Below are 12,963 nucleotides of genomic sequence, written 5' to 3'. Positions count from 1 at the left end.
TAGGTGAGACTAGATCATGTCCTTAGTTTGGTGAGCAACCAACTTAGTTAAAACTTATGGAGAAATAAAATTGGTAGCTTGGATTGTGTATTTATAATAGCATGGTTTATAAGTAAGAGGCATCAACGGCTAACCAAGCTATGCCATCCTGGTCATTCTGGCAATTCATCTGATTTAACATGCTGAACTAAGTTGTCCAAGTCACTGGCTTCTTCAGTTCAACTTTCAAACTAACTTGACGAAGTTGATCTCTGGATCAACATTCTGATGCAGCCTACAGCTAAGTTTCCATGAATTGGTCCAATATGGTCAAGTATGCAACATTTTAGATTAGGTGCTTGTAGTCATCTCCTTTAAGTACTTAGCCAAAGTTAGCTAAGTTCAAAGTAGCTCAGTTGAGCTGGTTCCTTGGTCAACAGGGGAAGAAAAATTAAAGGCTAGTGCTTAAACTGTCCTTTCAAGAACGGAGGACTACCTCATGGAATCTTGCCAAAACAGGTTCAGATAGCATTCTTCCCCTCTCTAGAAAGCTCTCCTCACAGGCATGGATGATGAACTTGAATTTCTCTTCGAAATCTCATCATTGGTGTATCCAGATGCCATAATAGATTCACTGATCACATCCTGCAAGAAAAAGAAGACTTTGAGTGAGTAATCACGCTATACAAAAACTTTAAGAAAGATTAAATTGTAGTTTCCTTGAAGCCAGCAAATAATGTTTCATTTAAAAAAAAATCAATATGCCTGTCGATATATATATATATATATATATATATATCTGTGTGTGTGTGTGTGTGTGTGCACATTTAGGTATATTTATACGATGAAGTATGTGTGTGCTTGTCTATACGAGTGTCTAGTCATGCTAAGCAAATGACTTCCATCAAAGAATAAAATGACAGTTTCCTTGTTTACCTGGCGCATCATAACCGTGTTATGGTTAGGAGAGCCATTAGAACTCTTTCCCAGCATATAAGGTGCCATGGTTTCTTCTGCCAAGGCTCTTAGTCTTTGAAGCTCAGGTAAGACAACTGTGCCAAGATCAGGCCTATCTTTCCTCCTCAATTCTGCACATTTTAGAGCCAACTTAGCAAATCTCAAGGTGTCTTCCATAGGCCAGTCAAAAACTGTTGGATCCAGCATCTCTGCAAAAGTTCCCTTGTCGATAGACCGTTCGACATGATGGGTTAGACCCATTGGTGGCTTGGCTGTGATGATTTGCAGCAGCATGATCCCAAGGGAGTATATATCTGACTTTATGCCAAGCATCCCAGTTTGCTGATATTCAGGATCTATATAACAGAATGTACCAGCTGTGGAGGTCATCCTATACTGGGTCACATCATTAACTACATTAGGGGGGACAAGCCTAGCAAGCCCGACATCACTGATCTTGCTAACATAGTTCCTGTCAAGCAAGATGTTTGCTGGCTTAAGATCCCGATGGACCAGTGGCTCCGGTTTGGACTGGTGGAGGAAGAGCAGACCCGTTCCAATCTCTGCTGCAATTCGAAATCGAAGTTGCCATGAGAGAGGTGGAGTATTTCCTCGCAGGAAAAGACGATCTTCCAAGCTGCCATTAGCCATGTACTCATATACAAGGCACCCATATTCTGGGCAGGCACCAAGAAGCAAGACCATGTTGGGATGCCTGATACAGCTCAAAACTTCAACCTGCACAAATTTGATTGTTGCAATTATATTTTAACTAAATTTAATAAGTTGAACATATCAAATATTTCGAAAATAGAAAATGGTGGACTAAGTACACTTCCGTTTGCAGTAAATATGTGTGAAAGCATGCATGCGACAAAGATGAAAACTGGCTTTTGTTTGAAAAGAAAAGCATCAGTGTCCATGGCGCCATGGAATAATTGCAATATTCTCAAGTCCTTTCCACCCGCAAATGCAGAAGTTTATTGGGCTGTATGCATATGTGAATATATGTGCTGTTTGTCATGTGTCTCTGTGTCTATGACCAATCATGGTTCCGTGCATATGTGAAGAATGTATCATGTGCTTTTCAAGATCTGTGAACTGTTTTCTACTATAAAGGTGAGAAAAAAAGGAAATACTGGATCAGCAGCAGCAGCACATATAGGTGGCATAAAAGAAATCTAAACTTTCAAAAAATTTAGTTATCCTTCCAAACTGGAATAAAATTTAAAACGCTGTTGGAGCTTCATTGTCATCCAAGTTCAATCCTACAGTATATGTAAGCACTTCTCTGGCCAATCCAAACTACCAAAGGGAAGATGTTACTTACAATATGTAAAGGATTATTTTCATCCATTACCAGTAGGAGGTGCTTGTCAGTGTTCTCCTATCTGTTTTTTAAAATGCAAGTATACTTGGCATATTCAAAATATTTGCATTGGCAAAAACAGGAAAATGCAAGGTATGCTTAGCACTAGCCATTATGAAATAAAGACATAAGAAGTAGCTATCCTGAAAGTTGCTTACCTCTTGTTGGAACTGCATCATCCCTTGAGCTGCATCAGGCCTCAGAACTTTGATTGCAACAGATGTATGGTCCAGGTAGCATCTATATACCGGTCCATATCCGCCTTCACCAATTTTCCTTGTTTTTGCAAAGAATTCCGTAGCAACTTCAATCTCTTGAATCGTATACCTCCTGTATCGAATGTCTGTCTGTGCCAATGCATCTAATGCCTTCTTCTTTTCTTCTGATTCTCTGAGTGCTTTCATCTCTGCACTTACTCTCTTTTGTGCTTCAAGCTCTGCTATCCTTTGGGCTGCCTCTGCTGCCTCCAATGCTGCTTTGCACTTTGCCTTCTCCAACTCTGCTAAGGCCAAAGCTGCTTCCTCAGCCAGCCTAGCCTCCTCCAGCTTTTGTTCTTCCTCCATTTTCCAACGATGCAGTTCTATTGCCTACAATACGCAGATGCATGTAAGTATATATCAAAAGCCTAATCATCAGTTTCTTGCATTTTTAGTCCTCCTGTTCTTTGACCATAATTCAATTGAACAAATTATCTATTCCCACAATGGATAACTGAAGATTATCATGATTTCTTCAATGAAAAAAATACTATAAATAGATTTACTCATTAAAGAAAATTATTATCATGATGATGCTTCAAGACCCTTAACAAAACTTGCCCACATTGGTTATATGATTAGGCCCTTTCTGTACACAATTGGACAGACTACAGCATTTATTTCTAGTTCTCAGATACTTGTTCAGAAAGGGAAAAAGAAAATCATAGTACAAGGCCATTTCCCAATCAGTTAAAATATTTTCAAAAAGTGAATGTTTTGACAAGAAATTGTGGAGAGAAAATCAATGTCTTGTAAGTTTGAAGTATCCAAAGAAGCCACACATATGAGTATCAACATTTAACACAAATATGTTACTTTTTACAATCTAGAATACCCAAAAGAGTGACAGCATTGTTGAATATCATTTATCTTTGATGATGCAATGTAAATGAAAAGGTAGAGCGTCACTACCTTTGAGACTGATGACACATAAGCTATATTGTATATCCTTCCTATTCACACATGGTTTACTGTTCTCCAATTTTTAGTGGTTCCTTTTGTTTTTGTGTTATGCTAGAATGCATTTTATTAGATTAAACGCTTATTTGAAAAGCTGATAAGCCATTATTATATACCTTCTGTTTTGCAGAAAGTGCTTCTTTGCATGCATTACTATACAAATCCATTGTCTGCTTCAATTCAAGCTTCAATCTCCTCATTTCAGCTTCGACATCCACCTGCAAGATGAAAACCAAGTTCCCAATTCATGTAAAGGGAGTTTATAAGCAATGAGATAAATAAAACTTCTTTTGTTTCTTCTACCTCTGTTTCTGTTATAGTCACTCACCGATGTCTGTGATGAACATGAATCATCACTGCCTTGAGAACTAGAAGATTGATCCATGTTGCTGGGAGTGAGATCAAGAGACTTGTGTGCAACGTGAAGCGATGATTGGAAGCTTTGGCGATTAGAGAACATGGAGTCTTCATCAATAATGCTTCCATTCGATAGCCTTGGAGGTATTCCTGGTTCACGATTCTCGGTGGGTGAAGGAAACAATCTGTCTGTGCTCTGTCGTCCACTACTAACATTGGATATGTCAACATTCGGCAGTGTGAGCTCCCCATTATACCGTGCACCCGGGGCTCTCCCTGGTCTGGTGAATGGAGACCTGTTCGCGCCAAAAATCATTTCAAATACTTCCCAAGTTTAACTTAAATCAATGCTTGGTTATGTTGTAATTTCACCAAAAGATTGACACAGCTCAGTCACTTTGTGGCTCAACTAACTGTTATATAGTGCAAGACTATGTGAAACTAGCCACCTCTGCTGATGGCTATTCCTTTTTCTGATTTGTCCATGGAGACTGCATTAATTCATATGTTCAATTGGTTCTTGACAAAAACTAGTGACCAGTTGGGGCCAATTGAAACTGAACTAAAATGGCAATTGTTTTTTCATGATAAAGTAGCAGAGCTCATATTGATGCCAAGTCATAAACCAGTGGATCAATAAAAGCTGGCTGTAAATCAGAATTTTGAGTATTCAATAGATCAAGAATGCCACCGCCAAGATAAGTTCCAAGTTATATGACAACTGGATTATCTTGACCAGACTTATTGTGAATTAGCCGAGTCCTCTGGCACTTGAGAGGTAACCATGCCTTGTTTGAGTCAGAAGGGTCTTGCTGTCCCTGTTCTAACACCTTGGCCACTAGATCCCAGCTTGCACTCTTCAAGTCTTTAAATTTGGACTAAAACTATCCAAAAAAAAAATCAGAATGTCTCAAGAACACAACATTACTATGTTTACTTACTTGATTGCATCCATACCATCACTGTCAGCTGTAAATGCTGTAAATTAAAAAAAAAATACAGTCAGAAATACAGAAAATTTAATCTCATTAAAGCATAGAAGTCATTTCAAGTAATGAACTCAAGAAGGCAAAAGTGAAACTAAGGCAGACCTTTTTTGATAGCTGGACGGTTTATTTCCAGGGCCTCGGGCCTTTGACTTAGTTGGTTAGTGCTGGATTGCCGAGCTATTGGAATCACTGGTGCTGCCCTGGTTGCCGATCGAACAGAAGATACTTTGCTTTTGGAAATAACATACACCGAGCAAAAATCTGGTGCGCCTTTGGAAATGGTAGTAGCAATATCCTGGTTCTTCAATCTTCTGCCAGGAAGTGGTTAATTTTATAAATCTAAACAACCTCAAAGCTGTAACCATGAGTGCATCTAACTGTATACCAAGGTGATTAAACAAAATATTTTCAAGTTAATGAAAGTTACAGCAGCAGTTCTTTCATGTTTACCTCATCATGTGTGCATAAGAAAGGCTACATCTACACATTACTTTTTTCACATATCTTATAGAAATTGTGCTGTATAAGTGCCATGCACGGATTTGCTGCTAACACCAATAGCTAATTGAATACAGAAAATTACCTGATAAATGTATTTCTGGATGATACACCAACTACAAGATTTTCAATTGCAAACTGAGAAACATATTCAATCACAGCCTTAGGCACATCGTTGTCCTCTAAAATAACATCCTTACAAATCATCTGATACAAAGCAAAACTTCAAGAAATTAAAAACCACACACAGATTTTCCTATATTTATTAACATGTATGTGTGTGTGAATTTGCTAGTGTATACTGTAAGCATAATCTATTTGGAAAATCATAGGTACAAGTTGTATTCACTCAATCTGACCACATAGACGTGTTCATCATAGTTGGTTTGCTGCGATTGAATTTTGGTTATCTTTTTCTTATGTAAAAATATGATATTTTGGGTCATGAAATTTTGGTACATTGTGAGCCATTGATTTTTTTAAGCCCTTGGAAAACCAACTTATATGTTGCAAAAACATGATTCAAAACCTGTTTTATACTAAAGAACCTACGTAGATCACATGTATAAGGTTAGATCTACAAAAAAAAAGGAGAGATTGCCAAAATAGTGCTCTATTAGAATGCATGTACAAAAGACTATATATATATATATATACTCAGAAAATGGAAACCTGCAAAATGGGCACGGTGCTAAATGAAACATGTTATTAGATTTTCTGTGTTTTTTCAAAATTCTGACAAGATATGTGATCTATATGGAGCTTTGATTCTGATGCATGGATAGGTTTTCATAAGATTTTGAAAATCAACGACCTATAATTTTCATAAATTTGAAAGGCTTCAAATACCATTTTCATTCAAAATGCATGATCAAGTGTCTGTTTCTAGTAAATCAATCATGCTGAATACATCTATGGGGTTGGAATTTCAAAAAAAAACTCCAGAAATCCAGTAACATTTTCTGAATATATATATATATATATATATATATATATATATATATATATATATATATTCAGAAAAACAACAACAAAAGGTAGTGATAACGTATATCTTTACGTGTGCAATAGCATCGAAATGGAAGGAGCAATTCCTTAAGTTGCTCTTGGGCCTGCTCCTTCAACGCCATGGCAACATCTTCACTTGTGCCTGTAATGGCAACATGGCTTCCCACTATATACATCAGTTTGGAAAAAGATGAACCAAATCGAAATAACATAAGAAGATAGAGGACTAGCTTTGATTGTCCAGGCTACTTTATCCATTTCCATGGGGATGTCTAATAAAATTCTCGTTAAAAGAAAAAGTAGTTTACAAACAAAACTACCTATCTTATCCGCTATTTACAAGAGGAAACTTATATTTCACTTATTGCATTAACTCCTACTTGTCATAATTTATTGTCCAAAGACATGCATGATCCCCAAATTCATCTGACAGTCATTGCTGATTCGTTCGATAAAAGACTAAACGACATAAGATGAATTTTTTTATCAGAAAAAGGACAGAAATATTATTTCATACCTCAAAGTAGGGATGTAAACGGTCCATATTCGGGTTGGATTTTCCGCCGAGTCCAACTTCATTTAAGTGGATTCGGTAAATGAAAGGCTACCCGATTAAAAATGTTTCAAATTCGGTTTCGGGTTTTAAATTAGAAGCCGAAACCCATGGATACCCTAATATGGTTATACTTAAACATGTAACCAATTGTCTATTTTGTGTCAACCAGATCCGCATTTGGTGCTACACTATTCCTTTTACTTGTGGTCCGCGGAAGCGAAAGGTAAGGATCCCCAATGCATGAACTCGGCTTATATTCGCGATGACTAAAAACCGTAAAAAGGTCAAACTAAAAAGTATGACTAGAAGTATGAGCTTTTCAAGGAGAAGTGGAATCTTTTCTAATAATGACTCGCATTCAACAAAAATCATCCTGCTCCTCTCCTTTTTTTTATTTTTATTTTAGATGTTTTGCTGAATCCGAAACTCACACTTAATCTGATCAGGTTAGATTCAGTGAAACCTATATCTGAATTGTGTCTGTGGCTGAAGCAAGTTTTTTTTAATATTTACACGAAGAAAACCACCCCCACGATCAGAGACCTAACCGTGCTGGTTCTGCCTGCCATACTTACCATCACCTTGGCAGCATAAAACTCTGTGGGCCTACCCCTTGCCCCGGAGTGAAAGCCATGACCTTTGACCCTAGACCACTTGCCCATCTGGTTAGGACCCATCCCAATACGCCAAACCATAAATAACTGATAATTTAAATTACACCTACGTAAATGTTGGGGCTTGAGGTTCTTTTCATGATATATATATATATATATATATATATATATGAAAAGCCCTAACAGTGGACGGAAAAAATGTCGAAACCGTGTTCTACATTAATTGACCGCCGCTAATGTTCTGGGCCGAAAAACGCTGGGTATTTTTTTCTTAAACACGCACCCGCCACATGCTATCAGCAGCGGGCGCATGTCCGACTGTTATATATATATATATATATATATATATATATATATATACGAGAGAAGGAAGGCTTACTGGGGTTTAGGGTGGTCTTGGGCCTGACATGGATGACCAATAGGGTCTGGCCCTTGGTGAGGAGATTATCCACCGCCCACCTCAACGCATATTGGCTATTCTTGTCCCTGTCAACAGCCACTGCCACCGACCCACCCTTCTCCCCAACTCTTGGCTGGCTCATTCTCTCTCTAGATCTCTCTCTCTCTCTCTCTCTCTCTCTCTCTCTCTCTCTCTGAATCACAATATTATGATGGCAACAAGGAGACGCTCTCTCTCTCTCTCTCTCTAGAGATGAGCCATAGAGTTTTCGCCGGGGGTGCAAAGAACACCCCCTCTACTCTATGCCTCTCTCTCTCTCTCTAGATCTATCCTTCTTTCTCCTCTCCCTCTCTTGGTTCTTCCTCCCTTTTTTTTTCTCTTGCTTTTATTTTGCTTTTGCAATGAAGGCTAAAGGAGCCTCCGATTTGCACTTGCCAAAGAGGGCATGGCTGCTCGTAGTTAACGGGCGGGAAGGCGCCTATATTTGAGCTTTGAATGCTTAACCACAAACCGTGTCCATGCCCCCATATGCTATTTTGGAAGTTTGGATCATAAGGCATGTGAGCTACCTTGTTCTATGTCGATCCCACGTGTTCCTTCTCTCTTCTAAAACACATTTGGTGTAACGATAACCATGATAATCAAGCTGGATAGATCGCTTCACAATTTTTGTTTTTTAAAATCTAGCTGCATAGATGTCAAAAATTGGATACTTGGTAACTTTTTCTAAAGTCACTTGTGCATGTGTTATGAAAATGTAATTAAAAATTTGTGAAGGTATATTCATATATATTTGTTTGAAAAACATTGTTTTTTGGCATGGCAATTTATAATCTTTTAAGAACACTAGAGGCTCTGCCCGTCCATATGTTCGGGCCCTACAAGATTACTGAAATGAAAAAAAAAAAAAGTTGTCATCAATTACTTTAAACAAGATTAAAAGTAAAATAATATGCGGTTCTCGATAATAAACACATCGTTAGTGCAACAATTTTAAGAATATTTATTATATAGCTTTGCAAAGCATAAAGACATATGCTAATAAATGTAAGATTTCTTTCATGAAAAATAACAAATCTAGTAACAAACACATTTAAGTCTTGAAATAAAAAGAAAGGAATTTTAGTGAGTCAGTGACATATAACCCATTTGGTTAAACGCTAGATAAATAAATGGAAACTTATTTCCTAAACTTTCATATTGAAAAACTGATGCAATACGGATCCGTGATAACCCAGACTCGAGTAAGGACTCAAATCGGATCCAGATTGATTCAATGGGTTTGAATCCCGAAGTGGCCTCCCGTACGGGCCAAGCGCCTAGACAAGGAGGTAATGTTGTGTGAATGTCTACTCGTGTGACCAAAGGGCAACAAAAGTGTGTGCATACAGTCCTTTGCCAACCTGATGCAGATCCAAACCATAAGATGGTTCAAACGGGTCTTTTGGATTCTTTCATTGGGTCTGTTCCTAAACGTTGATCCGTGATGCATCATGAGGGCATATCTCTTCTATAAATAGTTTTGAGAATAAGAGAATAGATAATTATGCTCAAAGAAACCTTTGATACATTATTTTTTTTGTTTTAGTAGTTAATTCAATTTTTATTTCCTATAATTGATTTGCATAGTTCGACATCGAATCCTGCAGGATTCATGAGAGATACTCATATTCATAACATCATATTAATATCAGAGCTTTTGGTTCTTGCCTCAATCATTCGTCATGTTACAAGATTTAAGGGCAGATTCTGAGAAAGGAACAAAGGCGTGCAATATCAGTGAAATGGTTGATCAAATCTACAATATCAGTGAATTTGGCATGATCCGAAATTTAATTAGAGCAAACAGTCAGAGGGATGCGCGATGAAATCTAAGATATCAATCGTCATGTCGATTAGTTTGGGGAACTGTTAAAGGAATGTAGCACATGTCAAGCCAAATTTGATGCCACTACAAGGATGAGGGTCAATAGCGGTGACTCTTTTTCAACAAAAAAAAATCATGTCATTATTAATAAAGCAATAATGAAGAGATTTTTGTCTATGCTAATTGATAGGTAATAGCAACTATGAATATTGTTGCTATTAGCTTGATCAATAACGGTGAGCTAGATATTTTTTGAAATATTTTACCCTTGTACGCATCTTGCCATTAAAGACATGTATAACGGTAAAATTCTTTGGCCGTTAGATATTGTTGTTAAAACACTTTAATAACTACATTTAACTATTATAGATTAATAATAGCGAGATTTGGATTTTGCCGTTATAGAACGATGTCTATAAAAAGGTCATCTCTCTCTCTCTCTCTCTCTCTCTCTCTCTCTCTCTCTCTCTCTCTCTCTCTCTCTCTCCAAACTAATGACACGAGGACGCGGTGATCCAGCGGCTCATGGACACGCTCTCCTCCCCCTTCGTCCTCTCCAAATGTTATGGCGTCATGTCCAGAGCTTCTCCAAGGAGATCAGCAAACTCATGCTCGACACCATCAAGTCCAGAGCTTCCTCAACCAAGAAACTGAAATCTCTGCCTCCGAAGGACTCTGCCACCGCTACTCTGGTCACAGTGAGGATCATTCTCAATCATCTCTAGTTATGTCTTAATCATCTGAAAATTGAGAGTTTCTCTACGATCGTTAGGGTTTTCTTTGCTTTCACTTCGCTTATTTTCTTCTCCCCAGAAATTGCAATCCCTCTCTTTGCCGTATTGTCGCGGCCTTAACTCTCGTCGCTTTTAAGTGAGGATTCTTTTCAATCTTCTCCTGATTTATCTAAGTTATCCTAAAATTAAAACTTTTTGTCAGAATTTTTAGAGTTTTTTCTTTCCTTTCCGGTCTTTTTTTCTGGTTAGGATTTATTGTGAACTGATGTTCATGTTAGTGCTTTTGTGTGTCATGGTTTTTTTTTTAATCGGCATTGGAGTGAGATCTTTGTGTTTTTCTCTTTTTGATGTATGAAGAAAAGAAATGTAAGGGTGCAATCTCGCCTTTTATTATGAATTTTTCAAAAACTCACAAAAAAAATCTTGGCAATAAATTGTCATTTTAAACTTTTGTCATTATGGTTACAACATTGATTAAGCTAGCTAATATTTTTTTTTCTTGGATTTCCTTTTTCCTGCATATTTACCTTTGTTCTTCTTTCCTTTTATGTGGTGTGGAACAAATGTTTAAAATTTAAAACAAATATCTAGGTTGCATTTTTTTCCAAAAATGAAGTATGGGTGTTTAAATAAAAAAATTATGATGTAGTAATCAAATTAGTTTTACTGCATTTGATTATTAACTTGAGCGAGATCCGTATGACCTTTCTCTTTTGCTGATTTTGGTGTTTTAAAATGCAATCATTAAAATTTGTGGCTTATTGGGTTTATATCTCTTTGTAGTAGCTTAAAAATGCATATGCAGTTGGCAAGTTGAGGAAATTATCTGGATATTGAAAAAAACAATTCTATGAGGCAATACAATTATACAAGGAGATGATATATTTAATCTTAGATTTGATTTTGTGCATTGAAGTGCATAGAGATGCAAATTTTCCTTTTTTGACAAGTGAAAAACCAGGCTTTTCTGGATACTTGGCTTCCTTCTGGATGTGTGAAGATTTATCTGCCATGGAATATCTTTATTTATGCCTATGATTTTTTTTATGAGGTTTTATTGTTTTATGTTATAATCGATACTTTTTTATGTATTCAAAGTGTTAAGGGGATTCTGATTTTATATGGATCAAACAAGTTGAAAACCTTGATGATTTTGGGTCACTATGGGAGAACCTTTCCTTTCAAGTTTGTCAAAATACATATCCATGGGATTCTTTTTAGGGATGTGATCGTATCAGATAAACATATGATCCTGACCTGAATTGGATTTTGATTAGTTGGGTTCGGTAAAGTAAATTGGATTCAGATCTGGTTTAGGATTTTACAACTGAATCCTATGCATATCTGAATCCGAGCACATATAATTAGTTATATAATTTTTTGCTTTTTTCATAAAGAATTGTCTATCCATTCTGAATGCTTCAGTTCTTGCTACTATGTCTCATTATCTCTTATGTAGTGTGCTGTGGTGTTTCATAAATACTTATATGAATTTTTTTTAATCATTTTCTTCTGATCTACAGTTAAAATGGATTCTCATAACTTCATGTGGCTTCAGCTTAAATTTCTTGGGTATAAGAAACAAGGGCTTGCTCATGTTTGAGAACTAGGCTGAGAAGCTGAGTTTGTGCCTATAGTTCTTGTGCTTGAAATAAGCATCCCAAGCTCATGCAATATTATTCCTTAATTGATTAAAAAGTTTTATTGAAGCTATCATAGATTATAGTTAAATTTAACATATTTTTGTTTTTTGTTCGCAAGTTAATAGCCGTTATAAGCTAGATCCCTATCTTGCCATTTATAGCCTATAACGGCGAGTTAAATATATCTCGCCTATAACGATGAGCCAGGGATCTCACCATTAGATCCTAGCTCACCGTGAAAATAACATCACCATTAAAGATTGTCACACCGTTATTAGTATTCTCAGTTTCGTCAAGATTATTCACTAGTGTTGGTTCATCCTTTAACAACGAGCTATAAATATCATTGTTATTACTCAATAAAGGTTCTCTTTTTTTCTGACCTCTCAATGACTATTTTTGCCGTTATAAGCCTATAGCGGCTAGAAATAGGGCAATAGCGACGAGTAATATCTATAATCTCTCTGCTATTTAAAAATCCTTGAAGATAAATTTTTATGTTTTACCTTGTGTGATTGATAAATTGAAAAGTTTATTTGGATTTGAATTGAAATTTTTAAATAAAATTTGATCTCATTTGGAGTTGGAATTGATTTAGAAAATAATTAGGAGATTTAGTTAAGTATAAAATTTCATTAGGATATAAACTAATGAGAATATAGATATGGATTCACCTAGATTGATTTAGATCTCAATTGGATTGGTGATCCAAAATAATAATTCATCTAAAAGAAAATAAGTTGGAATGGAAGTTAGCATTTAAGGAGAATTGGAT

The 12,963-nt window shown here is 36.5% G+C and overlaps 1 protein-coding gene across 1 annotated transcript; it reads right to left on the bottom strand.

Annotated features, from left to right (window-relative positions):
* Positions 1–522: 522 nt before the first annotated feature.
* On the bottom strand, positions 523–8,086 carry LOC149843337 (U-box domain-containing protein 52-like). Its single transcript, XM_090000892.1, has 10 exons — positions 7,906–8,086; positions 6,414–6,540; positions 5,452–5,568; positions 4,971–5,179; positions 4,821–4,857; positions 3,851–4,175; positions 3,639–3,740; positions 2,464–2,892; positions 916–1,674; positions 523–624 (listed from the first exon to the last, which is right to left on the bottom strand). The coding sequence occupies exons 1-10, from the start codon at positions 8,084–8,086 to the stop codon at positions 523–525; spliced, it is 2,388 nt and encodes a 795-aa protein (XP_089857018.1).
* Between the last annotated feature and the right edge of the window lie 4,877 nt (positions 8,087–12,963).

This window comes from Nuphar pumila, chromosome 3, assembly GCF_984573655.1.
Source record: "Nuphar pumila chromosome 3, dmNupPumi1.hap1.1, whole genome shotgun sequence".
NCBI lineage: Eukaryota > Viridiplantae > Streptophyta > Magnoliopsida > Nymphaeales > Nymphaeaceae > Nuphar > Nuphar pumila.
This window is presented reverse-complemented; position numbering and strand designations above follow the sequence as displayed.